This window comes from Pelodiscus sinensis, chromosome 14 (assembly GCF_049634645.1).
Source record: "Pelodiscus sinensis isolate JC-2024 chromosome 14, ASM4963464v1, whole genome shotgun sequence".
NCBI classification, from domain to species: domain Eukaryota; kingdom Metazoa; phylum Chordata; order Testudines; family Trionychidae; genus Pelodiscus; species Pelodiscus sinensis.
This window is the reverse complement of record NC_134724.1, coordinates 15,994,286-16,020,020: the sequence shown is the minus strand read 5'-3', so window position 1 is coordinate 16,020,020 and position 25,735 is coordinate 15,994,286. Positions and strand designations below refer to the sequence as shown.

General features: G+C 51.8%; 1 protein-coding gene across 3 annotated transcripts; it reads left to right on the top strand.

The window, feature by feature from the left end:
• Window positions 1–555: 555 nt before the first annotated feature.
• Window positions 556–22,813, top strand: MFGE8 (milk fat globule EGF and factor V/VIII domain containing). Of its 3 annotated transcripts, none has more exons than XM_075897064.1 (10): window positions 557–734; window positions 6,328–6,453; window positions 7,111–7,236; window positions 8,664–8,777; window positions 10,046–10,227; window positions 11,321–11,476; window positions 12,565–12,709; window positions 16,137–16,339; window positions 18,345–18,500; window positions 19,569–22,813. In XM_075897064.1, exons 1-10 carry the CDS (start codon window positions 662–664, stop codon window positions 19,710–19,712), a joined length of 1,425 nt encoding a protein of 474 aa, XP_075753179.1. In that variant the 5' UTR covers window positions 557–661; the 3' UTR covers window positions 19,713–22,813. The 3 variants fall into 3 exon arrangements, with proteins under 3 accessions (XP_075753181.1, XP_075753179.1, XP_075753180.1); XM_075897065.1 differs by having other exon boundaries at window positions 558–734; window positions 16,155–16,339; XM_075897066.1 differs by lacking the exon at window positions 8,664–8,777 and having other exon boundaries at window positions 556–734.
• The last annotated feature ends 2,922 nt before the right edge of the window (window positions 22,814–25,735 follow it).

Genomic DNA, 25,735 nt, shown 5'->3' with positions numbered 1-25,735 from the left:
AGGTGTACCTGTCAGGAGAGAGCTGCATGGACAAAGCTGAACAGAAGGCATGGATGTGAACAGCAGGGTGCCGCAGGTCAGGCCTGAGGGGCATTGGCAGGGCTGTGTAGAGTCCAGGACTGGTATAGGGGGCAATATTGTGGGACAAGAGCCAGGTATGCGGAGTAAGGGCCAATGCTTAATTTATAATGAAAAAGGTGGCGGTGCTCACCCAATTTTGTTACATTCATCACTGATGCAGCAAGCCCCGAGGTGCTGTGGCTATGAACTGCCGAGCCTAGAGGTGCACAAGCTCAGTTACACAGCTCCTTAGCACTGGGTTTGCATTTTGCTCCTTGCTGCAACGGAAGGTCACAGCCATGGACTTTCACTTCACTTCCTTCAGAAGGGAGTTTCCAAGCCCCGTGCATTGCCCCAGGCGTGGGACGTGTGCCCATCCCCTGCAAACCCGCACAAGCTGCTGCGGCTTGTGTTGGGTGCCGCATGTCATTGGCCAGGCAGCGGGAGCACGTGGGGCCGGGTGTCATGCGGGCTCAGCCTCGGAGGGGCGGGCGCCCGTCTGACTCACTCGCTGACTCTTAATCCCTCTGGAGAAGAAGTCGGGACACAAACAGACTCGGGGAGCGACTCCAGCCGGACCGGCGCCGCGGAGAGGAGGGGGATGAAGGAATCGAGCGCTTTGCAGACGCTCTTCGGGGCCATCCTCGCTGTCTCGGTGGTTTTAGCTGTGAGGGGTGAGTTTGGCTCGTAGGCGCAGTGACTTTATATGGGCGAGAGGGGAGAAGCAGCAGTAAGGCCAATGGGGACGTGTGTGTGTGTGTGGGGGGGGGGGGCTGCCTAAGTCTTGCAGCATGGATCCTGCCCCCCAGCTATGGATCACTGGCCGATCTCCCCTTGCACTGTTTGCCCTGCTCCAGGGAGTCCCAGGTGTCGCACTTCTCAGGGGTGCCGGGGGGTGGGCGTACCCCGCCTGGCTCACTTGTCACTTTCCACCTGCTGTCGCAGCTCAGATTCTGGGATCCCCTGGCTCTGGGACTCGCCTTGTCCCCACGTGGGGGGTGCAGCGGGCCAAGCCGCAGCTACTCAAGTCCCCTTCCACTCTGGCTGATGCTGAAACCGGGGAGAATCGGCCGCCCCGGCGGGACGGGTACGGCCCTATACAGAGAATGAGTAGCGCGTCTGCAATAACGTCGCCGAGACCCGGCTCTTTGCACCTTTTGCACCCGATTCTCTCAGTCCCCCCTTCCTCTATGCCAGGTGTGTGTGTGTGAGAGAGAGACAGGGCCGCACAGAAACTAGGTCGCAAGGCAGAGACTGTGGGAGTGGCTCTGAATAGGCCCTAGGAAGTTTGGCTCCCTGTTATGGCCATTGGCTACTCCACCCATTAGTCCTAACTGACATCCCATGCCCCAGTCTTCTTCTCTGCCAGAGCTGGGAAGAGAGCCCAGGCGTTTTGACAGATCCCTTCTCTAACTGTTAGGTAACACTCCCCTCTTATAGAAGAAGCCACCCTTCCTTGTTTGTATGGCCCTTAACTGGGAAGGGAGGAATGGGCATGTTCTGAGCGCCGGGCTGGCCACCAGAGGCTGGGCAGTGGTGAGGAGGCTGTACTTGGAGGATAGCAGATAGGAATTAGGTAAGGGGCTGAGAGAGTGGAATATGTGGAAACAGGGAGAGCAGAGGAACAGGATGTGGGATGAAACTGTGGGAGTAGTAGGGAAAAAACAGGGTGAACTCGCTGGACCATGGGCCCAGGGCAGTGGGGGTCATGCAGGTTATGTTGTTAGTTTTCCTTGGAAGAGGCATCCATTTTCCTCTCCTAAGGCAGAGTCTTGGACTGCCCTGCCCTTTCAGCCCAGAGGAACTGGGATATGGAGCCCAGAGCCTCTCAAGACTTTACTTTTGCCTCTCTACCCATTCTTGGGGCCATATTAGCAAACATTTCCAAGCTGGGTGCTCACAACTCCAGCCAAGGCAGCAGGAGTGGGAGGTGCTGCTCAGCTGTAAAAATTTGGCCCCAGCTGTCCCAGCCATTGAGGCACCACAGCTCACTGGCTGCTTTTGAAAATTTGGCCCATCATGTGCCTGCTCAATGGGGTGTAGCCAGTGAGCCCTGTAGGAAAGAGGGTGAGGAATCATCCCCACAGGGAAGAGGAAGCTTAGTTACTTGCAAGATTTAAAATATGCATAAGATTATTGGGAACATCTTGCCCCCACCCTGGGGAGGAATGTGGTTGAGGGGCTTTTCCAGCCCAGACACCTGTTTTGCTGAGTCCTGGCCTCCAGTGCGAACCAGATGCTCCCAGAGTGGAGGCAGCTAGCACAGTGGATGCTTTGGTGGACACACACTTATCACCCATGTATCTCTGTAAGCAGCCTGCACCTCTTCTTGAACAGACCCAGCACTGTGCATAGAGCCTCTGCCAGCTGGTGTGAAGGATCCCTGTGTCTGAATTTTTGTAGTGTCCAGGAGACTTGTGAGAGGGGGAGGTAAATATCTCCCCCTCCTTGATTAATGAAATGGGAAGAGACATCCCAGATTCCCCACACCTCCTTGGCCCTTCTTTTCCCTCCTCTCCTCCTCCTCCTCCTCCGCTGTTGCTCATGGCAGTGCATTGATGGAAGATGAGGTCATGCAGAACCAGGCTGGGCGGCACAGGCAGCGATTTGACCTGGTGCCCAAGCTCTTCCGCTTTCTCAGGCTGGGCTAAAGGAGCAGCAGCAGCTTTTTTGAAGCCTCTAGTTGACACACCAGCCAGGTCCCTCTGCCTCGCGCGCACCCTGCAGACATGGAGGCTTGGGATGTGGGATTAGTTCTGAGGAGCCTTGCTATTAAAAGACTAATTAGTTATAACTCCCTGAGCAGTGGCTTAGGCTAATGAGAGACGTGCTGTTCAGTGCAGCTCGGAGCAGTGCGCTCACAGCTCGTTAACTTCCACACAGGTAGTGGGGTGGGAGCCTATCCCCGGGGGTCTCCACCTGCACTAATTCCCAGCTCTTACACCTGCAGCATGAGTTGGTGTGGCAGAGAGAAGCCTTGTGTCAGGAGGGAAGGTGGCCCCAGTGCTTGGTAATGGGAGGCACAACCTTTTACCCGGAGTTCACCTGTTTGAATCCTGCCCAAGTCAGCATGGAGGGGACCTAGAAATGGTTGCCAGATGTTTGGCAGTCCCTGTGTGAAATGAGCGGGTGGGTATCAGCTCAGCACAGCCAAACCCACTTTCACAGCTAGCTCCTTGGCCAGCAGAGAGGCTGTGGAGTGGTTCCCCTCTTGCCTCTATGGAGGGAGGGGGAGACCCAGCATGTGAGCGCTGAGACCCTGGCTGACAGAATGGGATAGGAGGAACTTGCCTGGTACTTTGTGAACTGCACCTGCCCTCGAAATGGAGATTATCTATCTCCAGGGGAGTATCTCTCAGGCTATGTCTACACTATAGAGGGTTGGTTTTTTTTTCTGGAAAACCTGCCATTTTCCCGAAAAAAAAACATCACTTCCACACTGCAATCGTGTTCTTTTGAAAAAAAAAATTGAAAGAACAGAGGGTTTTTTCTAATGTTGGGTAAACCTCTTTCTATGAGGAAGAAGCCTTTTTCTGAAAGAGCTCTTTTGCAAAAAGGTGTGTGTGGACAGGGAAGAGGGAGTTCTTTTGAAAGAAGAGGAAAGAGGAAAAACCATACATGCCCTAGTGGCCATTCCATCCATAGTCATCACAGCTTAAATGCGGGATAGCGTCCATTCAGCGTGGATGCTATCTTTCAAAAAAGCAGATAGCTTTTTTGATGTGCTTTGGCAGTGAGGATGCTCTCTTTCGGAAGAAGTTTTTTTGGAAGATCTGTTCCAGAAAAGCTTCTTCCGAAAGAAGCCTGCAGTACAGACGTAGCCTCAGAGGGCTGGCCCTGGGCAAAGGCCGGTATGCTGCACAGAACCCCAGATGGTGGGAAACAGGTGGGGAGCATGTGGAAGCAGGTGGGAAGACTTCCGGGTACTCCTTGGGCGGGCAGATGCCCCGATGGGTCCTGGGAGCCTCCCCATGCATCCAGGAAATGGGCACAGTCAGGAAGTGCCCTCTGGGTAGATGAATTTTCTTGGGGCATGTGTGAGACATATGGGAGGCTGACCCCTCTTGTGCTAACTTGTTATTTGGAGCAGCAGCTGGCCCTGTCTCCATGCAGTGATAGGCCTTGGGATTGTACCCCCTTAGTGTATGTCTACACTAGCCCCCTAGTTCGAACTAGGGAGGCTAATGTAGGCATTCTAAATTGCAAATCAAGCCCGGGATTTAAATAACCCCTGCTTGATTTTCATCTTCCTGGCCGGTTGTCATTTTTTGAAATTTACAAGTCCGGACTAACTTCCTGTGTATACACGCGGCAGGGATCTGGTAGTTCAAAATAAAGCCCTAGTTCGAACTACCTGATAAACCTCATTCCAGGAGGAATAACAGATAGTTCAAAGTAGGGCTTTATTTCAAACTACCAGGTCCCTGCCGTGTGTAGACGCGGGCAGTTAGTCCGGACTTGTAAATTTCAAAAAGTGGCGACTGGCCGGGAAGATGCAAATCAAGTGCAGGATATTTAAATCCCGGGCTTGATTTGCAACTTTGAATGCCTACATTAGCCTCCCTAGTTCGAACTAGGGGGCTAGTGTAGACGTACCCTTAGCTCTTAACTTTGCTTCTGGGCTTGCAGAGCATTCGTTGCTTAGGAGATGCCGGTTTTTCAATCTTTGGCAAATATAAACTATCTAACTGGAAGGTCAGGTGCTTGGCCCATCTGATTACTGGGATGAGTGCATGTGTCACCCTTTCAGCTCACTCCGTTCTGTTCTGCTCCCTGCACTGCTGGGATGCAAGTCCAGGGGGTGGGAGGAGGAATGTTCACTCCTGCATTTACTCCCCAAGGAGGCCATTGCTGCTTCTGAGTAGAGATGTTAAATTTAGATTAATGGGCTAATCTGCATTGACTATTTGATTAGTCGATAAGGGTGCCTCTGCCTTTGAAGTGTAGCAACAGTCCCAGGGCTGTTGCTACACTTCAAAGGCAAAAGCGCTGTGGGGAGCACAGAGCCTGCCAGTCCCCCCACTGACCCTGTGCTCCCTGTGGCTTTTCAAAGCATCAGGGCTACATAGAGCCCAAGGTCAGCGTCCTCCCCCAAGGTCAGAGTCCCCCAACTGACCCTGGGCTCCAAGGGGCACTGCCGCTTTGAAGCACCCCCTCCTCTTTCCCCTCTCTTGCTGCCTCTTTCTGATAGAGGCAGCAAGGGGAGGGGGAAGCGACTAGTTGACTAGTGTCGACTATCCGATGAGCATTTGCTTATTGGATAGTCGACTAACTGTTCACATCCCTAGTTCTGAGTATCAATACTCTTCACTCCTTCCTCCCAGGGAGCCTCTGATCATTTCACGGCCTCCCCCCAGCCCAGTGAACTAGGAGGAATCAGTTGGAGAAAAGCACATTTCGGTTGAATAATGGAAAAGTCCCCAAAGAATGAGATCTGCATGATAGAAAATAGATGGCCTGACGACATAGCTGTGGGGCGCAGAATGAAGAACCAATGTAGGCTGGTCAAGATGGGGAGGAGTCGGTGGTGGGGAAGGGACATGGGAAGTGGGAGACTGTCTCTGTCAAATGGTAAGATGTGAGGCAACATGCTGGGAAAATTGGTGTCAGGAGCTCCTTGTTGGTTTGCTAGGGCAGCTGAAATCAAAGCAAAGGCCCAGTCCTGGAGCAGGGGGAACTGATGGTTCCCCTTTTCCTAAGCCTCCCCCACCCTCCTGCTCCTAGCACACCTCACCTAGGGCATTGTCCTGCAGTGCTGGAGGAGGCAGCGACATTCAAGGCACATGAGGAGAGCGGGAAATGCCAGGGGGAGTTCAGTTATGAGTGACTTTGATCTCTGGGCAAATCCTAGGGAACTGCAGTGAGAAGGCAGGTTGGGGCCATGGACACAAGGATGTTGGGAGCTGGGCAAGTTCCCTACTCCCAGCTCTGCAAGTGGCCTGTCTGTCCTGACTGCTGTTCCAGTTCTGGAGCATAGCTCTGCCAGTGTGTCTCCATCTAGTCCTGGAGCACCAGCACCCTGAGTGAACTCAGCCTTGTCCTCCCCACCCCCCGCCGCTGTGCCACTGAATTTCAGAATGGGCTGCCCCCAATGGAACATGGATGAGCTTTGCAAAGGCAGGATATCTGCATTTCAATTTGGCAGGATATCTGCATTTGAATTTTTCTGTAGAATCAGATTTAAGTCAAAGACCTGGGTCTGTAGCTGGCTTGTGTGTGGGTTCCCTGGCAGTTAGTTTTTGTAATGACTTGTGGCCTTGGTTACAGGTGACTTATGTGATGTGAACCACTGTCAGAATGGGGGCACCTGCCTGACTGGTAGCAGTGAGACTCCCTTCTTCTGTATCTGCCCCGAAGGCTTCGCTGGGATTGACTGCAATGACACAGAGACAGGTACAGCCCATGCGGGAGGGAGATCCAGAGGTTCTGTTCCCTGGAGACCAGAATGTGACCTGCATGTTGTGGTGATGCATCAACAATAAACCAGCCAAGTGTGTGGATCTGTTAGATCAACATGTGCCTTGCAGGCACAAGTAAATAGCAAAGTTCCCATGCCATGACCTCCTCCCCCAGCTGGTTTCAAATTCCCACCTCGCCAATGACCTGTGCAGGCTGTTGTTTAAAAAACTGGTGCCCAAGGACATGAACATAGGTAGATCTTAGAGTCTTAGGATGAGCTTCTTTTCATGGGGAAATAAATGACAGACTGTCTAAGCACATGCCATGCCCTTTTCTAGCGACTGGTCTTTTGCAGGATAACATCTTCCTACTGCTACCAGGCAATGGAGTGGTAGAGCGCTCTGTTATGGAGCTGAAGGTCCCAGTTTCAAACACTGATGACAACCAGTGCAGGCTTGTACCAGAGTCACACACACCTCAGGGGCACTAACAGCCAAATGCAATAATATCAGAGCCAAGCATGTCTTGGGGTCACCAAGTCACAGTAAAGGGCATGCTTGAACCCGAGCCCTTCACCCCTGGAACCAGGTTGATTTTTCCTTATCCTGTTCCCTTTTGACAACTGTTTGCTTTTTCTGTTTCCTTCCCCAGGTCCCTGCCAGCCTAATCCCTGCCACAACAATGGCAAGTGCCAGATGGTGCCCAACCGGGGCGATGTCTTTACCGAGTATGTCTGCAAGTGCCCTGCGGGGTATGAAGGCACCCACTGCCAAAAGAGTGAGTGTGGGCTGCTTCTCCAAGGGCGGGGGCAGCGAGCACTGGCTCTGGGGGGGATGGGGAAGGGGCAGAAAGACCTCAATGCAGGAGGAGCTGCTGAAGTGGGAGGGGAGCATGGAGACCTGGTGTCCATGGGGTGGATTGTGTTTGTGTAGGTTTCCAATGAGGTCTGTGGGGGAGGAGCTGTAAGTTTCTAATCCAGCAAAATACCCCCTGGGTTTGTTTCCACCAAGGCATTGGATGTTTCTCTACCCGAAGCTCAGGGAATGCACTGGCAAGTCTTGCATGGTGACTCTCTCCCCTCACATGCCTCTGAACTTACTTGCTGGCTCTCGTGTCCACTGGCAGGGGCTCTGTGATGCCAGCTGTTCTGTAGCAGCCCAGCTGTCAGACCTGCTCTGAATCATGGGTCCCAGAGCTGCTAGAGTGGGAGGTGGGGTGTGGAAGCTGGTGCCACTTGGGGTAAGTAGGCCAGCACCAGGTGAGATGCAGGGACTAGAGCTGCGTGGGATATGGGGAGATGCTGGAAGAGATGGTTGTACTGGATTGGATGTGATTGCTTACTCTTGGTAGGATGCAGGGCCTGGTGGGCACAGTGTCGGAGCAGAGCCAAGTGGGATGCAGGGGCTGACTCCAGGTGGGATGCAGAGATCAGCAGTGAGTGCCCTGAGGGACCTAGAAAAAATTATAAAGATACTGAGGATAAGGGCAGTGCAATGGGGTGTGTCTGGCCTCTGCATCTTAACCATAGCTTGGCCAGTGGCAGTTCTGCTTTTATGACACCTGGGGCTCTGCCTGCTCAAAAGGAGACTTTGTGCATCATCTGCAGTGTTCAGGGGGACCCTCCTCAGAGGTTCACACAGATGCATAGAACCACCTGTGCCCCTAAGTCCAGTCCACTCTGGTAGGAGTGGCGTAGCTGGGCATCTCAGCTAGAGCCCCTACTCCTGCAAGCAACCCAGCAGTTTGAACAGCTTCTTGGATTAAAGCACTCACCTGGCTTGCCAGAGCGGCTGCCTGCTGATAAATCTGTGTGTGTGTGATGGGATTCTATTATAGTCCTAGCTGTGAAGGCTAGGACTATAATAGAGTTTAAAGAGAAGCTAGATAATTTCATGGAGGTTAGGTCCATAAAAGGCTGTTAGCCAGGGGATAAAATGGTGTCCTTGGCCTCTGTTTGTCAGAGGCTGGAGAGGGATGGCAGGAGACAAATCGCTTGATCATTGTCTTCGGTCCACCCTCTCTGGGGCATCTGGTGCTGGCCACTGTCGGTAGACAGGATAGTGGGCTAGATGGACCTTTGGTCTGACCCAATACGGCCGTTCTTATGTTCTTATGTTCTTATGATTCCCTGCCCATCCTGTGATGCTGGGTTTGAGGCTGGGAGGGCTGTGGCTCTCTCTCATCTTCACTCCTATCTCCCCTAGATGTGAACGAGTGCTCCTCAGAGCCATGCAAAAATGGAGGCACCTGCCTAGACCTGAGCGGTGACTATGCTTGCAAATGTCCCTCTCCATTCCTGGGGAAGACCTGCCATGTCCGTAAGTCCTTCATTGTGACAGGTGGTTTTATACACCCCATCCTCTATACACACACGTGTGCACACACATACATACATACTTCCTGATGCCCCTCTCTGCTCTCAGCAGTACCAGCGAGCACAAAGGGAGGCCTCATGGGTTGTGGTTAGGAAAAAACTGAGGTTGATGACTTTTGAAGCTGCTCAATAGTCATCCATGAGCCCGTTGACTCTGCAGAGCCCAGTGTGAATGAAATTAGTGCTGGGGAGGCATCCCGGAGAGAGCACTGAGTCCCTTATGGAGGACCTCCTGCTTGCCTCATGACTCTGGGATGGTCCCAGATGCTGGGTCACAAACCCATCCCAGAGGGGACTTTCCCTCTTTGAATCTCCGTATATCTTGTTGCTGTGATGGGACAGCCGTGATGGCTGGGTAGTAGAAAAGAGAGCTTCATACAAGGAGCATTCCCTCTTCAGGCTGTCCAGGCTTATGATGGTGGTGAAAAGAACATCTTCTCTGAGAGCGTTCAAGACCACTGTAGACCAACTGTGTCTGAATAAACTTGGTTTGGGAAGTGTTGAGGGCACAACTATGGGAAGGGGTTGGGGTGAAGCCAGATTGGCTGGGGATCAGGGAGAACTAGCCATCTTCTTCATCTTAATGAGGCTCCAAACCAAAGCCCCAAGTGGCCAAAGAAGGTCCCTGATCTGATCTAGTATCCTTTTCATTCCCATGAGACAAGAGGTGTCTCCAGAGAACTTTAGGAATACGATGGTGAGAGTGTTACATTCTTTTTCTCTCTTGTTCTTGTTCTTCCTTGGCTGTGTCTACACTGGGCCACTTATTCCGGAAAATCAGCCGCTTTTCCGGAATAAGCTGCGAGCTGTCTACACTGGCCCTTGAATTTCCGGAAAAGCAACGATGCTCTACTGTACAAAATCAGCCGCTATTCTGGAAAAACTATTCTGCTCCCGCTCGGGCATAAGTCCTTATTCCGGAACACTGTTCCGGAAAAGGGTCAGTGTAGACAGCCCAGTAGTCTTTTCCGGAAAAGCGCGTCTACATTGGCCACAGACGCTTTTCCGGAAAAAGGGCTTTTCCGGAAAAGCAGCCTGCCAATGTAGACGCTCCTTTTCCGGAAAAACTGAAAACGGAATAGTATTCCGTTTTAAGCAGTTCCGGAAATTCATGCCAGTGTAGACACAGCCCTTTACTGATGACCTACCCACCTTCTTTTCATCCCCAATCTCCCACCCTTCTCTTGCCCCCATTCCCTTTCTCTGCTCCAGGCTGTGCCGTTTTGCTGGGCATGGAGGGAAGGGCCATTGCAGATGCCCAGCTGTCAGCTTCATCTGTGCACTATGGGTTCCTAGGCCTGCAGCGCTGGGGTCCCGAGCTGGCCCGACTCAACAACAATGGAATTGTAAATGCCTGGACCTCCAGCAACTATGACAAGAGCCCCTGGATTCAGGTACCAGCTGGCTGGAACACACAGACTTTCTCTTGGGTGGGTCATTGCAGAACAGGCTTCTTTTGAAGCCCCAAGCACTAGACCAGGGGTGGGCAAAAGGGCAAACGGGTTGATCCAGCCCGTGGAGGCCCTGCCACTCCACTGACCCCAGGCCAATTAGGGCCTGAGGGAAAGACAGTACAGAAAGCTTCCTCCCACCCTGCCAGGAGCACACCACGCTTTGAAGCGCTGCGCGCTGCTCGCAGAGTGGGAGGAGACGCCACATGCTCCCCCACCCCTGAGCCCTGATTGGCCTGGGGGTGGGAGATAAATGCAAAGTTTCCTCTGCCCTTCCCCTCACCCCCCTGCCCTGTGAGAAGTGCACATCACTTTAAAGTGCCGTACGCTCGCGTAGGGCGGGGTCAAGGTGAAGGAAGTTTTGCACGGCTCCCCCGTTCCCAGGCTCTAATTGGCCTGGGAGCGGGTGAGCACGCGAAGCTGCCTCCCATCCTGTGAGGAGCGCAAGGCACTTGTAACCGTGTAACAGCTGAGATTTTCAACGCTTACACAATTACCCACTTTTTAACATCCCTAATGGGAATGTGAACCTGCTGTACTATTCCCTGCTGAAATCTCCACCTTGGAGTAGCCATGTCACATGGACATCCTCCTAATGTTAACATGACTCATAGAAGGAGGTGTCTCAGGGCAGCATCCCTTGTGGGTCAGCTGGCATTTCTTGATGATGCAGGATGCTCCATCTCCTGGGAAGTGGTACTCAGGGAATACCCTCCAGTGTACTCTGTTGGTACAGCTGGGCATCCTTCCCTCCTTGACCAGGGGCCTAGATCATGGTGTTAGGTTGTGGGGAGAGGGAGATCTGCATTGAAACAATGGGACAGCCCGCAGATGGACAGACCACCCTCCACAGGGCAGTCACTTTCAACAGTACTAAAGCTGAGTTGGTTCTCAGGAGTCCAGCTGGGCTGCAGGTCACACAAACCTAATACTCCATGGAAGGCCTGGGAGAGCAGGGTGTAGTGCAGCCTCTATTCTGTGTTAGGCTCTGTCGCATGCTACCTGCCCATCTGAGAAACCTTATGTTGTGCCGTAGGCAAACCTGCTGAGGAAGATGCGGCTGACAGGGATCATCACACAGGGTGCCAGTCGGGCAGGCTGGGCAGAGTACGTCCACTCTTTCAAAGTAGCACACAGCCTGGATGGGCGTGTGTTTGTGTTCTGCAAGGATGAGATTCAGGATCGAGACAAGGTGGGTAGTTGCAGTAATGTGCCAGCTGCCTCCGCATGTGGGAGGGAAATGTGGGGGCTGTATCAGCCTGGAGCGAGGAGGATGATATCCTAGGAGCGTTGGCACATCTGCATGTTACCACTGTGAAATGGTGGGAGCTTTGTGTCCCTTCTTGGGGTTGGCATTTGCTTAGAAGAGATGTGTCTTTGCAGGAGCTGCACACAGGACCGTTGGGTTCTCAGAAAAGTATTGGGAACAATAAATACCAGTAGTTTCATAATAATATCAACAGTTGTACACAGCTGCACACAGGCAGAGAATCGAATATCCCAAGTTTGCTTTGCTCTGAGCTGTGGGTTCTGATTCACAAGTTTGTGGGCAGCCTCCATGTACGATGTCTCCTGTTCAAAATGTTTGTCAGTCTATCAGGGAGCAGACACAATACCATGTGTGACCAGCCACACAGCAAAGAGAGTAAACGGTGACCAAAGTGAAAAGTATGCAAACTCCCTAAAGGGGTTGATGATTTGTTCAGCTCCATCAAATCTAGTCCACAGATACATTTGTAGAGAATGGGATTGGTCTTCAAACAATTTGCTAGAGGCGCTGAACTGGTAACAAATAATTCAGGCACTTCTACTGTATGGTACAGTATACATTACTGTATAGGTGTTTATTTACAGAACCAAGAGCACTCCTTCCCTGTAAGTCAGCTGGCCTATAAACTTACCGACTAATTGACAGCAGTGTTACCAGTTTTCTTGATTTTTCTCTGATAGATCTTGCAATAATTGGTGTATTTCTTAAAACCTAAGTGGCTGTGATCCTGTGACTATATGAGAATTTTGGTTTGGCAACACTGTGACTCTCCAGAGAATATCTGTGTTGGTGATGAGTTGTGTTCTGTCAAATGGCTTTTTCTGTTGAGTCTACAAATGCTGGGTTAGGGTTAGGGTTAGGGTTAGGGTGTGCAATGGGCACACACCTCACTTCACATGTGTCATTTTAGTAATATGGTGGACAAGGATATGGGGGAGAGAAGGGATGAGGACTTGATATTGGCCCTATTCCTGGCCATTAAACACTCATCTTGGCCTATGCCATTGCAGGTTTTCCAGGGGAACGTGAATAATGATGGCATGAAGACGAACATGTTCAGTCCTCCGATCACAGCTCAGTACATCCGCATCTACCCTGTGGGGTGTCACAGGGCCTGCACACTGCGCTTTGAGCTGGTTGGCTGCGAAATGAATGGTAATTGTCTACCCTGGGCCAAGGATATGGCCTGCTGCTCTGGGGCATTCACTTTCCTGTCTTATAGATCTCTGAGGCGGATGTGCATGTACACTAGGGATGGGCAACCTAGGCTAATGAGTGGGCCGCATGAATGGCCCTCCTTCATCTCAGTGGACTGCAACATTGCATGGTCTCATGGGATGGAGTAGTTTTGCTAACTGCGCTTGCATGCCTAGAATTTGCGGGGTGTGCCATTGAACCATAGCAGCACTTTGCAGAGGAAGCACAAGGCTCTCACAGGCATTTTTGTGTGCAATGGGCACACACCTCACTTCACATGTGTCATTTTAGTAATATCGGTAGGAAACAAATGACGCAGATGGAAACCAGTGAAATCTGGCAAGTCTGAATAGGCAACAGTAAACAAAATGTCTTGTGGGCCACACGTAAAACCTCAGGTTGCCCACCACTGTTATTCACAGCACAGGCTGTTACCTCATCAGATCACACATGTTGGGCTGAGTCAATGCTTAGAAAATGATTTTTAAAGTTACCCCAGATGTAGAAACCAGTTCTTGAGACTCAGGTCTATGCCCTTAGTATATCAGTGTGGCATTTAGGAGGCATGGTGCAAGGAGTGGTGTAGGCAACTTGGCAGAGGGTGCTATCACCTCAGAGTCATTACTGACTGCAGTGCAGGGCTATCCGTGCAGGGCTATGGGATGTGGTGTTGGCTATGGGATTTGGTGTTGCCTTTCTGACAAGGCTTGATGACCCCTGGTTGTCAAAGATCCGTTAGCTCGTTTCATGAACATTGGGGTATTAACTCCAGGGTCTCAGCCAAATCACTTCTTAGATAATGACATTCTACTCCCTAAATCCTTCCCAGGCAGTCTCAATTGGGGTCTTTCTTCACTCTGTCCCAACCCCCCCGAGCAGCGCTTCTGTGCGGCTGTTGAACAGCTGCTGAGATAATTTCTCTGTAGTGTCTGCAAAATTCTTCAAGATCAAAGTCCCCTAGAAAATGTAATTTAGCTGTAGTAGGCTCAGCCAATCCAATTTCTCTCTTGCTAGCTCCACATTCCTAACATGACACATGCGAGGCAGCGCTTGGCACAGTGGGTACTGTTCTGAGGTTCTGGATTGCTCCAGTGGGGAGCCAGGCTTGCTGTTCTCGTTGAAATGTACCTTGTGTGTTTGTCCAGTCAGGGCATGTCTAAACTACAAAGATTTTTCCAAAAGAGGATATGCAGATTCCTGGAATTTGCATATATTCTTCTGATTGCATTTTCGAAAGAGGATCTTTCAAAAATGAAAGTCATCTGGACGCATTTTTTTTGGGAAAAAAACAAAAACCACCTTTTTTGAAAAAATTCTTCCTGAAAAATAAGATTTACGCATTTTTTTCGAAAAAGGGGTTCCCCCCCCCAAAATGCATCCAGACTACTTTAATTTTCGAAAGATCCTCTTTCGAAAATGCGATTGGAAGAAACCTCTTTTGAAAAAGCTTTGTAGTTTAGACATGCCCTCAGTGTTGTCAGGGAGGCTGGGAGCAAACCTTTACTGCCTGGCTGTTGGCCCCCGGTGTATTGCTAGCGGGGTTGGTGCAGCCATGTCCCAGCTGTTTGCAAGGTGCCGGAGGCTCTGTGGGGTATAGTGCAGTGGAAGGAGGAGGTGGGAATAAGCAGGTTGGGATAGAGTGAGGCGGGGCTTGGAGGAAGGAATGGAAAAGGGGCAGAGCCTGGGACAGAGCTGGAAGTCCTCCATGCCTGTGGCCACAGTCCATGATAGAACAGCTCTGGGGGACTGAGAGGCCTCTATCTCTAGTGCTATGACTCTTCCAAGTTCACTGTATGTTTTGTGCCCTTGGAACCCTGCCAGGACCCCAGTAGTGCTTGGGCTCTGCCAGGGCCCAGTCCCTTACAGAGAGAGGTGAGGAACCTGGGGGAGAGCCCTTCAGGAATATGGCAGAAGGGGTCCAAGCCCTGGGAACAAGAGCAAGCGACAGGAATTAGCCCAGAGGTAAGATCTGGAGTTCATCTTCGGGAGCCTTTCAGGGAAAGGGAGTACTGCTCGCAAGCTGGCAGGTCTGGGCCCCAGCTGCTTTGGCACTGAGAGCTCAGGTCTCATTCCACATAAGGGGTTTGTGCTTTGGTTTTCCATCCCCATCCTCTGCCCCAGTCTTCTCTTTGTCTGCATCAGTGCCCACAGTGACACCCACCGGTAACAATGAGAAGTGCGGGGCTGATCCCATTTCCTGGCTGCAAGGTTACAGTAGGAACTGGCCCATGTAACAATCCAGATAGGCTTTTCTAGGCCAGGGAATGGGAGAAGGAAACAATACCTTGCCCCTGGAGTGGATTCTGCACATAAAGCCAGGGAGCTGTGTGCTGTGCTGTGCTGAGGAGAGCAGAGCTTCCCCCCGCCCCCCCCCACACACACAAGGGCTGGCTGAAACAAAAGACAGGACTATGTAGCACTTTAAAGACTAACAAGATGGTTTATTAGGTGATGAGCTTCTGTGGGCCAGACCCACTTCCTCAGATCAATTTGTGGAAGAAAATTGGCAGGACCATATATACCAAAGTGATGCAATAAAAAAAAAGTGAACACATATAAAATTGACAAATCAGATTTTAGAATGGGGGGAGGGGAGGTTAAGGGGGAAGGTTAGTGTCTGTGAGGTAATGCTTTTACAAAGATTATCATTACAAAGATAGCTTCCCCAATTATCACTCCTAATATCATTACCTCACAGACACTAACCTTCCCCCCTCACCCTCCCTGTTCTAAAATCTGATTTGTCAATTTTATATGTGTTTTTTTTTATTGTATCACTTTGATATATAAGGTCGTGCCAATTTTCTTCCACAATTTGATCTGAGGAAGTGGGTCTGGCCCATGAAAGCTCATCACCTAATAAACCATCTTGTTAGTCTTTAAAGTGCTGCATAGTCCTGTCTTTTGTTTCAGCCAGACCAGACTAACACGGCTGCATCTCTATCACTACACAAGTTCAAATTTTAATCACATTCTTGGAGGGAAAGTACTGAGAGTTGTCCTTGCAGCCCTCCTGCAGCAGGGGGCGCTGCCACACAGTAAATGGTCCTCTCAGGGGAAATTAGGTATAAGGTAAATGCAGAACTGAAAAAAAAATTAAACTCACCCATTTCAATGGCTCTATTGCTTTCCTGAGAGGACCTGGGAGTTTTGAGGTCCCAGCTCTGTGTGCTCAAGGCTCAGTGCTTTCTCTGTCTTTGGCATCTCTGCTGTCTGCCTTTGTGGTCTCTGCTCTTTGCATTTTTGGGGTTGTGGTCTGTATAGCTCTGGGATTCCTGGGACTGGTTTAGTATCTCATATTTCTGGGTCCTGCTCTATGTTGTTTGGGATGATGATGCTGCTGGACTCTTCCCTTTCACTGTGTCTATAAACCATTGTGTTACAGTGTATTTCAACACGGCAGGTTGTTCGGAGCCACTGGGCATGAAATCCCACCTGATCTCTGACCAGCAGATCACAGCCTCCAGCGTCTTCAAGACATGGGGCATCGATGGTTTCACCTGGTACCCACATTACGCCCGTCTGAACAAGGCAGGCAAGACCAATGCCTGGACCGCACTCAACAATGACCAGTCTGAGTGGCTGCAGGTGTGTCCCCATCACCCCACAGTAGCTGTCCCAGCAGGGAGGTAGGGAAGTCTGGTGATATGAGCATAGGCCTGGGGCCAAGGAGTACATGTGCGCCAATAGCAGAACTCATTCTGATTCCCACTGTAGCCTTGAGCAAGGCATCTGGCTCAGTTTCTCCATGTGTAAAATGGATCTAATAGTCCATTACAGCTTCTTGAGGGGCCATATATTTCTATTGTGAAGGCCTGGGTGCAGGATGCTTTGGGGGTCCTTGTCAGGGGAGCTTGAATCCTGGGCAGAATACGGGCAGTGGCTGGACCCTGTTTCAGAAAGCCATGTGTTTGCTGTGCTCTGTGCATATGGGATTGCAAACGAATCTCAGGAAGGGATTCATTGACACTTTGGACTCCCCTCTCCCCAGTTTCCTACCTTGCGATTCTCACCTCTTTCTATCCCTCCCTGTTTTCTAGGGGTCCCCTCTGCACCCCTGTATCTATGTATGAGGAACTGGAAGCTGCTTGTTGGGAGTGGCTGTCAGAAACCCTTGTCAGTCCCATCACTTATCTCTCCCCCCGCCCCCATGGTCAAGATCAGCATCCCGGTTCTACATGGATCAGGCCATGGGAGCTTGGCTCAGTTGTCCCTGTCCTGTGCTACATGCCCCATGCCTGACTCTCCTGCTAAGAATTTGATTCTGCTGTGTGGCCTCAGTTCCTGCCTTGTGTTCTTTTTTCAGCCAGCAGAGGGAATCACAGGGGAAATGCTCAGCCCTGTGACTACTCCAGAGCCTGCCTATAGCTTAAGTGCTGGCTCCCGGTGAGCTATGGGAGGGGACAGAAACTCCTGGGACACATGAATCTATCAGAAGCGACGAGGAGTCCTGTGGCACTTTGTGGTACATGCATCTGACGAAGTGGGTCTTTGCCCATGAAAGCTTATGCTCCAATACATCTGTTAGTCTATAAGGTGCCACAGGACTTCTCGTCGCTTTTGCAGATTCAAACTAACACAGCTACCCCTCTGATACATGAATCTGTCAGTTTTCCTGTCATTATCCCAGGCCCCAGCTCCTCCTTCAGGTGATTTCAGAATCCTCGGTGGTGGCAGCTTAAGCAGAGAAAGTGAAGAGCCAGGCCAGAGAGTGTCTCTAGAGAGCTGAGAAGCCAATCCTGCCCTTAGGAAACAAGCCTTCCAGAACTGACCTTTCCCAGCGTTTGCCTTTATCTGATTGTCCCTGCAATGTCACAGCATCTCAGCCTGGGTCCCTTTACTCTTCCTTCATGGGGGTGTCTCTGGCCCTATGAGATCTTTTGGCACGTAGTCCGTGTACCCCGACTGCAGCTCCTTCTGGGTAACCCACCTGCTTGTCTCCACGCCAGCCTTCTGCTCTCCTTCCACGTTCCCTCGTCTCCCTCCTTCCCACCTGTGAGGAAGCTCAGCACTAGTGAGGCCACCCAGGCTGGGGGAAGGCAAAGAAAGCTTTGTATGCTTAAGTTGGAGTTGCTCTGGGGCCTAGAGCACATTGCATGGCTCACTTACCGCTCTGCTGCCCAGAATAGTTGGAGCCCGAAGAGCCCTAGCCATTCCCTCGCCTAACCCAGAGCTGCTTACTCCTGTCTTTGGCCACACTCCAGCACACCCTCATACCAGGTTCAGTGTGGGGTTGCCTATATTGTCTCTGTGCCATTTGTGCAGAGGGGGAATTCCCCAGGGAATGCACTGTGCTGGGCTGTGGGTAGAATCTGCCCATGTTCCCAGTCAGACAGGTTGGTGTGTATAGTGAGCTGTCCTAGGCAGTGGGTGATCTTCACTTAGCAAAGGTGCACAGAGCCGGAGGCTGTCCATGCGAAGCCCAGGACTGGAATAGCAGAGGGACTGCTGTCAGGCCTGAGGGCCATCAGTAGAGCTGAGTGGATGAGGCCTGCAAAGCTCCTGCCTCTCCCAGCTTGTCTCTCTTGGGACCTGACTCACTTTGGGGGCAAAGCGAGTGGCACCCTTTGAAAAAGCCCCGTATCTCTGGCAGGTCGACCTACGCACACAGAAGAAGGTGACCGGCGTCATCACTCAAGGGGCTCGAGATTTTGGGCACATTCAGTATGTGGCAGCCTACAAAGTGGCTTACAGTGATAATGGGACGTCCTGGACGGTTTACAAGGACAACAGGACAAACAGCAGCAAGGTGTGTGCAGGGAAGGGGCTTTGGCAGCACAGGGGGAAACTACAAATTCCAGCATTTCCAAAGGGGCTGGAATGGGCAGGCGCCTAGATGGCTTATAGCAGCAGAGGAGTGGCATCACCAACCAAAGAGCTGCTGGTGCCAAGCTCATATCTCAGTGCCTAGCTCATCAGCAGCTGCACCTAGTGTTTAATGGGGCAGACATGATGGGGCCCGTCATACTGACCATCCTTGCTGTGTACAGGCAATCCCCAACTTACGTGGATCCGACTTATGTCGGATCCGCACTTACGAACGGGGCTTTCTCGCCCCGGAGCTCACGGGCGGCTGGTCGCCACCCGTTTCCTCCGGGGCGAGAAAAGCTTCTCCCGGTCTCCCTGGTCTGCTGGGGGGTCCAGCAAAGCCGCTGGACCCCCCCAGCAGACCAGGGACACCCAAGGAAAGCCACCCAGGCAGCGGCTTTGTTCGGGTGTCCCTGGTCTGCTGGAGGGGGTCCAGCGGCTTTGCTGGACCCCCCCAGCAGACCAGGGGGACAGGAGCAAAGCCGCCCAGGCGGCAGGGGTCCCGCCACCTGGGCGGCTTTGCTCGGGTCTCCCTGGTCTGCTGGGGAGGGAGGGTGCGCAGCTAGTGCGCCCCCCCCAGTAGACCAGGCTTTTGTTGCGGGACGCCTCGGGTAGAGCAGCTGGGGTGCTGCCGGGTTGGTCCTGTGGGAACCTACCAGGCAGCGCCCCAGCTGTTCTGTCCCAGGCTCCAGATTCAGCAGCTGTTGAAACTGATCAGGCTGATTCCAGGAAGCTGGGGGCAGAGCAACTCTGCCTCCGGCTTCCTGTAGTCAGCCCCTGGTCAGTTTCAGTGGCAGCAGCTGAATCTGGAGCCAGTTCCGACTTACATACAAATTCAACTTAGGAACAAACCTATAGTCCCTATCTTGTATGTAACCCGGGGACTGCCTGTATGTGGGGGGCAGGGCACTTGGAGAGCTCCCCTCCTACAGTACTTTTCAACCCAGCAGTGCCTCCTTTTCCATGGCACCTGCTCCCTATGCTAATGGTTCCTTCCCTCTCTCTGCAGATCTTCCAAGGAAACACTGACAACACCTCTCACAAGAAGAATGTGTTTGACGTGCCCTTCTACGCCCGCTTTGTGCGCATTCTGCCCATGGCGTGGCACAACCGCATCACGCTGCGCATGGAGCTGCTGGGCTGTGATGAGTAGTCAGCCAGGGAAGGTGGCGTGGAAGGCAAGGACTGGGCTGCCCCTACCCCCCAGCTCCCCACTCCTGGCCCTTCCCCTGCACTCCTGCTGCTGTAATGTCTCCCTCTCTGTGTCTCAACCATGCTGCCCCATGACGGCTGTCTTTGGTTCCTGGTCTGGCAGAGGGGAGAGTTGGAGAGGGGCAGAGAGTGCATGACTGTAGCTGGTAGAAATGTCAAGGGAGGACTCTGGGTCCCCTCTGCCTTTGCTTTAGAAGAGAATGTGATGGCCCTGTATGGGTGGAGCTACTATGCTTGCACTAGCATGCAGAAGACCATGGAGCTCTCTGGCCCCACAGCTCTGCACTTTAGGGGTCTGTCCCAGGTGAGGGGCTTATGCCCTCTTAGCCCCTGCATGATGGTCCAGGTATTTCCCACCCAGACCCTTATGGGGCTCTCTGCAAACGGGCCCTAGCGACCTCCATCAGATCCTGAAAACTACTCCCTCTTTTAGCTCTGCTTCCACTGAAGGGCCCTTAGCACTTGAGAGCTTCCTGGTCTCCATCAACCTCAGCATACAGGGGAGCCTTTGAGTGAGATGCCCAGGAGCTCGGGGCAGGCCCCTCCACTCATGGCCTCAGTCTCTCAAGCATTGGCGGGTAGCGGGCTTCCCCCTGACTTGTGAGTCGAGGGGAGGAGCTTCCAGTTCTCTGGCTCCTAAAGTAATTCAGAAGGACCTTTGGGAATAATCTGTTGCTGTAAGTGCACCAATCATCCCCTGCTTGCAGGCTGCTGCCCAGCTGCCATATTGCTGCGGGTCCTGTCACTTCAGGACAGTGCCAAGGGAGTGATGAGAAGGGGCGAGAACATGGACCAAGTCAGAGGACACAGGGCACCAGCGCAGGCAAAAACCTGCACTGGATTCAGACAGGGAAGCTGCCCTGTTCCCTAAGGGCACATGCATGGGAAGATCTCTGCTTGCCAGTGGGGGAGCTGGGAGAAAGGGCATGAGTAACTGCTGTTGCAAAATCTTGTGAGGGAGCGGGGTGCCTGACCCAAAGTCCAGCACCTGCCCATAATGTCCCAGGGTGGACACCAGTACTCATGCTGCTTACAGACCCGGCGAGCACAAGGACAGGGGCAGTGCTACCTGCCTTCCTATATACTTGTGGTCCTAGGAGCCTCACTTCTGAGCACCCTGCTGTGGCTGGTTCATACGGGAGAGCCCAGTCAACCTGACAGTCACCACCAGTCTCTCATCCTCCATTGCCATCCAAACATGAGGCCCGTATGCCTGCCCAGGCAGTCGTCGTTCCTGGGCTCTAACCACTGAGGTACCTCATGGCAAAGTCCACAGCCCAGACTCTCCTGGAGGGCAAAATGCTGGCCCCAGCAAACCGTTTGTCCATGGTGCTTTGTGGCACCGAGTCCCATGATGGTGCCCAGCTAAAGGAGAACCCAGAGATTCTCCAGCCATATTTCCTGATACTGCCTCAATTCTACCATGCCAAGGCAAGGGGTGGGAGGGGAGAGGGGGGGGCGGGGAGCAGAGCAAGGCAGAGGCAGCACATAGAGGAAACTAGCCTTGTGGTATGGAGCTTTTACACCCTTCTGCCGTGCAGGGAACTCTGTAGCCGACAGCAATCCCCATGATACGATCCTCAGCACCGAGTCAATTGACACGTTGCATGACACGTGACAGCCTGGAGTGGGGACTCGTTATGTCCTGGTTCTGAATCAAACTGCTGCCTTATCACTGCAGGGTGCTTGGAGCATTTGGTCTGTACAAAGTGTGTGTTGGGGAAGGGCACTTAGTTTGCTCTGTGCTGCTGATCTGCCAAGTCCCATTGAGGCTGCTCAGTTTGCATATTAACTCCCCTTGCTTTCTCGTGACAGTCCCAGGCTCAGCAATGTTTCTTCCTTCATCTTGAGCAAAGGTTGCCCTCAGTGGGTTTGGTGCCCACCACAGCCTCATCATGCAGTCCTGGGTGCCTGCCCTGCCCTGATTCACATTGTCAGAGCAGTGCTTACCCATACACAGAATACGCAGTTGTGTAGGGCACCTGAAGATCTGGGGCACCACTGGGTCTTAATGTCTATCCAGCTGCTTCCTCCTATCCCTGTTCTGCGGTTCTGCTTCCTCTGGAGAGGATCTAGTTATCTTAAAAATGAACAAGCCTGCCAGCCCTATTAGCAGAACACGGAACCTGTGAAAGAGCCATTCAAGTGGTCATGAAGCCATTTAATAGGCATTTGCCAATGCCTGCCAAGTTCTGAATTTACTATTCTACAGAAGCTTAGTTTAAAATTTGTTTTAAAAATATTTCATTAGTGTGTTGCTGAAGATTGTAAAATCACATCTTTAAAATCGTCATCCCCTCCCCACACCAGCTCCCATTGGGCATATAGTAGTACCGCATAGGGCCCCATAAATCCTAAGGACAGCCCTGTACATTGATACCATTTCTGATTTTATTCTGAGTCTCGTGTTACTTGGTGTTTTCTCAAAGCCCCAGCTCCCGGAGTCAGCTGATTGCAGGAGACTGCTCTCATTTAAGGAGAAAACCAAGTAGATTCTGGCCTTCCTGGTTGCAGAGAAAAGCTTGAAAACATGACCATTAAATGCTCCAAACTCAGGACAGGCAGAAGAACTCAACATGGATTATTCTTTAAATCTCAGGATTTTTAAGACCAAATGGATTATTTTTTGAAATTCATGATTTTTAAGCCAATCTTGTGATTTTAAGGGGGGAGGGAGGGAGGCTGTCTCATGAGACTTGAGTGCTTTGGAATGGCAATACTGGGTCTATCGATGCACGCTACATGCTTACAAGAGTGAGAGTGGTGGCAAATGGGCACAGTGTGCCCCTCACTGACCTCACAGCATGGCAACGGCTTGGCGCCTGGCAGAGAGGAGCCTCTAGATTTGGGATCAGTCCCAGCTGGCAGGAATGTGTGTCTCTGGTGTGGTTCTGACGTGATGCGCAATGCAGAACTGGACTATCTTCATGTGTGTTTCAGAAGGAAGATGGACTGTTTGTGTGAGGGCATGAGTGAGTCCCGGAAGGGAAGACCACACACCCTGTAGGAGTGTCTGACAGTATTAAAAGCTGCTGAAACTCATGAGTGTCCACCTGCTTCTTTGGGTCTGTAACTTGGGTTTCACCTGGCACAGTGCTGAACACGAAACAGGGTTCTGCCCTGCTCCTCTGCCCCTTCTGCTGCCCACCCCCACCTCTCCATTCCATCGCTTCCTAAGCCCATGTCCCATCCTTGAAAAGCACCATGTGGCAGAAATTCATGGAGGATAGGAGATGTCCCATGTGTCTAAGGACTGGGATTACCCACGTATCTTTGCTTCAAATGCACCACACATAGCCTGCCAGCATAGCATGGCCTCAGCCGCTTGCCTCCACAGCACACCTGGAGTGAGGCCAGGAATTGGGCTCTCTTAGTTCCTTAATATGTCCCCTTCAATCTGCTATCATATAATTACTCAATTCACTAGATCAGAGCCCTCGTGCTCCCTAGAGCATCCACTGTCCCAGCTGTCGGCTCCCATCTGGGAGCTCCCCTGCTTTCCCAGCTCTCTTTTATCTTCATAAATGCTGGGGCCTGGGATTAGAGTCCATTTACTCCAGCTGCAACCTCCTTGCCTTGGATATGAGTAGGGGTGATGGGTGCTTCTTAGAAGAAAGGTCTGAGGCAAATCCGCAGCTTTAGAGAAATTCCTCTGCTCGGGGGAGGCAGGAAAAGACTTAATCTCAGAGGGCCAAGAGGGTCTGGTTATCTGTCTGCAGAGCTGGGAGCTAGGGAAGAGAGTAACAGGACCTGGCAGGATTGGAATTGGTCAGCAAGGGGCAGCGGAGGGGAGTAACATCTCAAGAGCTGATGGGACAACAGGAGGCCAAGTAGAAACTGGGCTAAGAGGGACTCCCCCAGCAGTGTTCCCTCTTAATTTTTTCCATCCATGGGCAGAATTAATGTTCTGTGCACCTATAGAGAAACATGCTGCTGGCTGTGGGTGCTCTGCTAATCAGCTGGGCGGCATTTGAATCTCCTGAGTGACCACCCAAGCACACCGACAGGGAACATGGAATACTGTCCCCCTCCCAAGCTTTCTAGTCACATTGTGCTGCAAATCCTGTGGAAGGGGATGAAAAGGGGCTGTTTCTTGGAGGGAGGAGGGGAATTCTGACCAGTCCAGCTCAGGCAAGCTTCTTGTTCTCCTGAACTTCTATCCCCTGGCCCAGCAGATTCTAGGCTGCTGACTTGACTACTGAGAGCATGGCTCCCATGACTCAGGGCTGTGGGGAAAACACCATCTGGGGCTGCCTCAGCAGTGGTTCAGGATAAAGGATTTGACTCCAGGCAAAGGTTCAGGCTAGTGTCTCATCTATCCAAGTCCATCCCTCCCTACATGTGACCAGATTTCTAGGGTGCTGTGGGACAGGATATTAGTTTTTCCATCTTCATAACTAATCCCAGCACTGGCAGAGCTTTGGCAGCCTCACAAGGGACACTCACTGACCCAAGACGGCTGCCTTCAGCCCCAAAGCATTTTTTAATTCCCAAAAGATGTTGATAGCCACCCCACCTCAGCTCAGGGCCTACACAGAACTGGGCCTGGGCTGCATGGCTGGGAGATCGGAGGGCTGGCACGCTCCTTTCTGAGTCAGTGCTGACCCCAGCACTCCAGTGCATTGCTAGGGAGTGTGACTAGGACGGGTCTCAGCTGGGGGTGCTCTCCCCTCTGAACCAATGCTGGTATTCAGCAGAGTGCCAGTGGGTGCTCTGGGAAGTGTCATTGGCCAGTTCAGACTTGACTTGCCATTTGCCTGGATAGGGTTGCCAGGTGTCCGGTACTGACCCGGACAGTCCGGTATTTTCACCCTGTCCGGTACAAAAATTCAGAAAATACCAGGCGCCTAAAATGTCCGGTATTTTCTGATTTTTTTCCCTGCCAGAAGGCAAAAATACTGGACACCTGGCAACCCTTCGACACACTCAGCAACTGGGCCCAGCCCCTGCTTACCTGGTTCTGCAGGGGCTTGTCTTGTGGCTGGAAAGAAAAACAAAATGGCTACCAGCAAAAAAGCCTCTTCTTAAAGGGGCCATGCTGATTTTTAATTTGGTCTCCCCCTTTTTTTTCTCAATAGAATTTTTTTCCCTGTGTTTTTTTTTGGGGGGGAGGGTGGGGTGTTCGGTATTTTTGGTAAAACCATCTGGCAACTCTATGCCTGGATGCTTGGAGCCGCTAAAGATTCCATTGCATATAATAGTTAGTTTGTTCCCAAGAGGCAGGGTATTTATAACATGGGGACAACATATGGGGGCACTGTCTGAAGACTGAACTTTCCGGGACCTCATCTCATAACAAGGATCAAGCTCCCATGTGGTTGTTCCTGCCAGTAGCTACTGTTGTAGCTTCTTTAACCCTGGTGTCCTGCTACATCCCTGTTGGGTAGTTACCTTGGCTGAGAACCACATGGGTATTTAGGCTCCTACCTTCCACCCGAGATCAATGCAAGCTTGGAATATCTTTGAGGATCTGGGTCCTTCTGCCCTCCCCAAACTCCTGCAGTTTTTCACTTCCTCTCTCTCAAAAAAATAGGTGGGTGGGTGATTAGGGTCACCAGGTAGTCTTAAAAAAAAACCAGACACACTTCATGGGGGAGTGATAGAAATGTAGCCGTGTTAGTCTGGTGTAGCTGAAACAAAATACAGGACTATGTAGCACTAACAAGATGGTTTATTAGATGATGAGCTTTCGTGGGCCAGACCCACTTCCTCAGATCAAATAGTGGAAGAAAATAGTCACAACCACATATACCAAAGGATACAATTAAAAAAATGAACACATATGAAAAGGACAAATCACATTTCAGAACAGAAAGGGGATGCGCGGGGGGGGGGGGGGGAGGGAGGTGAATGCCTTCATGGGGGAGGGACCGGCCAGGCAGGGAGCGGGGCTGGCCAGGAGGAAGGGGGGGAGCAGGAAGCAGAGATGGCGGGGTCAGGGGCTGGCCGGGGGAGTTCTGGGGG

Bases quoted from the DNA above. Each gene is read 5' to 3' on its own strand.
- MFGE8 (XM_075897064.1), top strand. From the start codon at position 662: ATGAAGGAATCGAGCGCTTTGCAGACGCTCTTCGGGGCCATCCTCGCT. The intron at 735-6,327 runs GTGAGTTTGGCT...CCTTGGTTACAG, and splicing joins GGTGGTTTTAGCTGTGAGGG to GTGACTTATGTGATGTGAAC. The intron at 6,454-7,110 runs GTACAGCCCATG...TTCCTTCCCCAG, and splicing joins CTGCAATGACACAGAGACAG to GTCCCTGCCAGCCTAATCCC.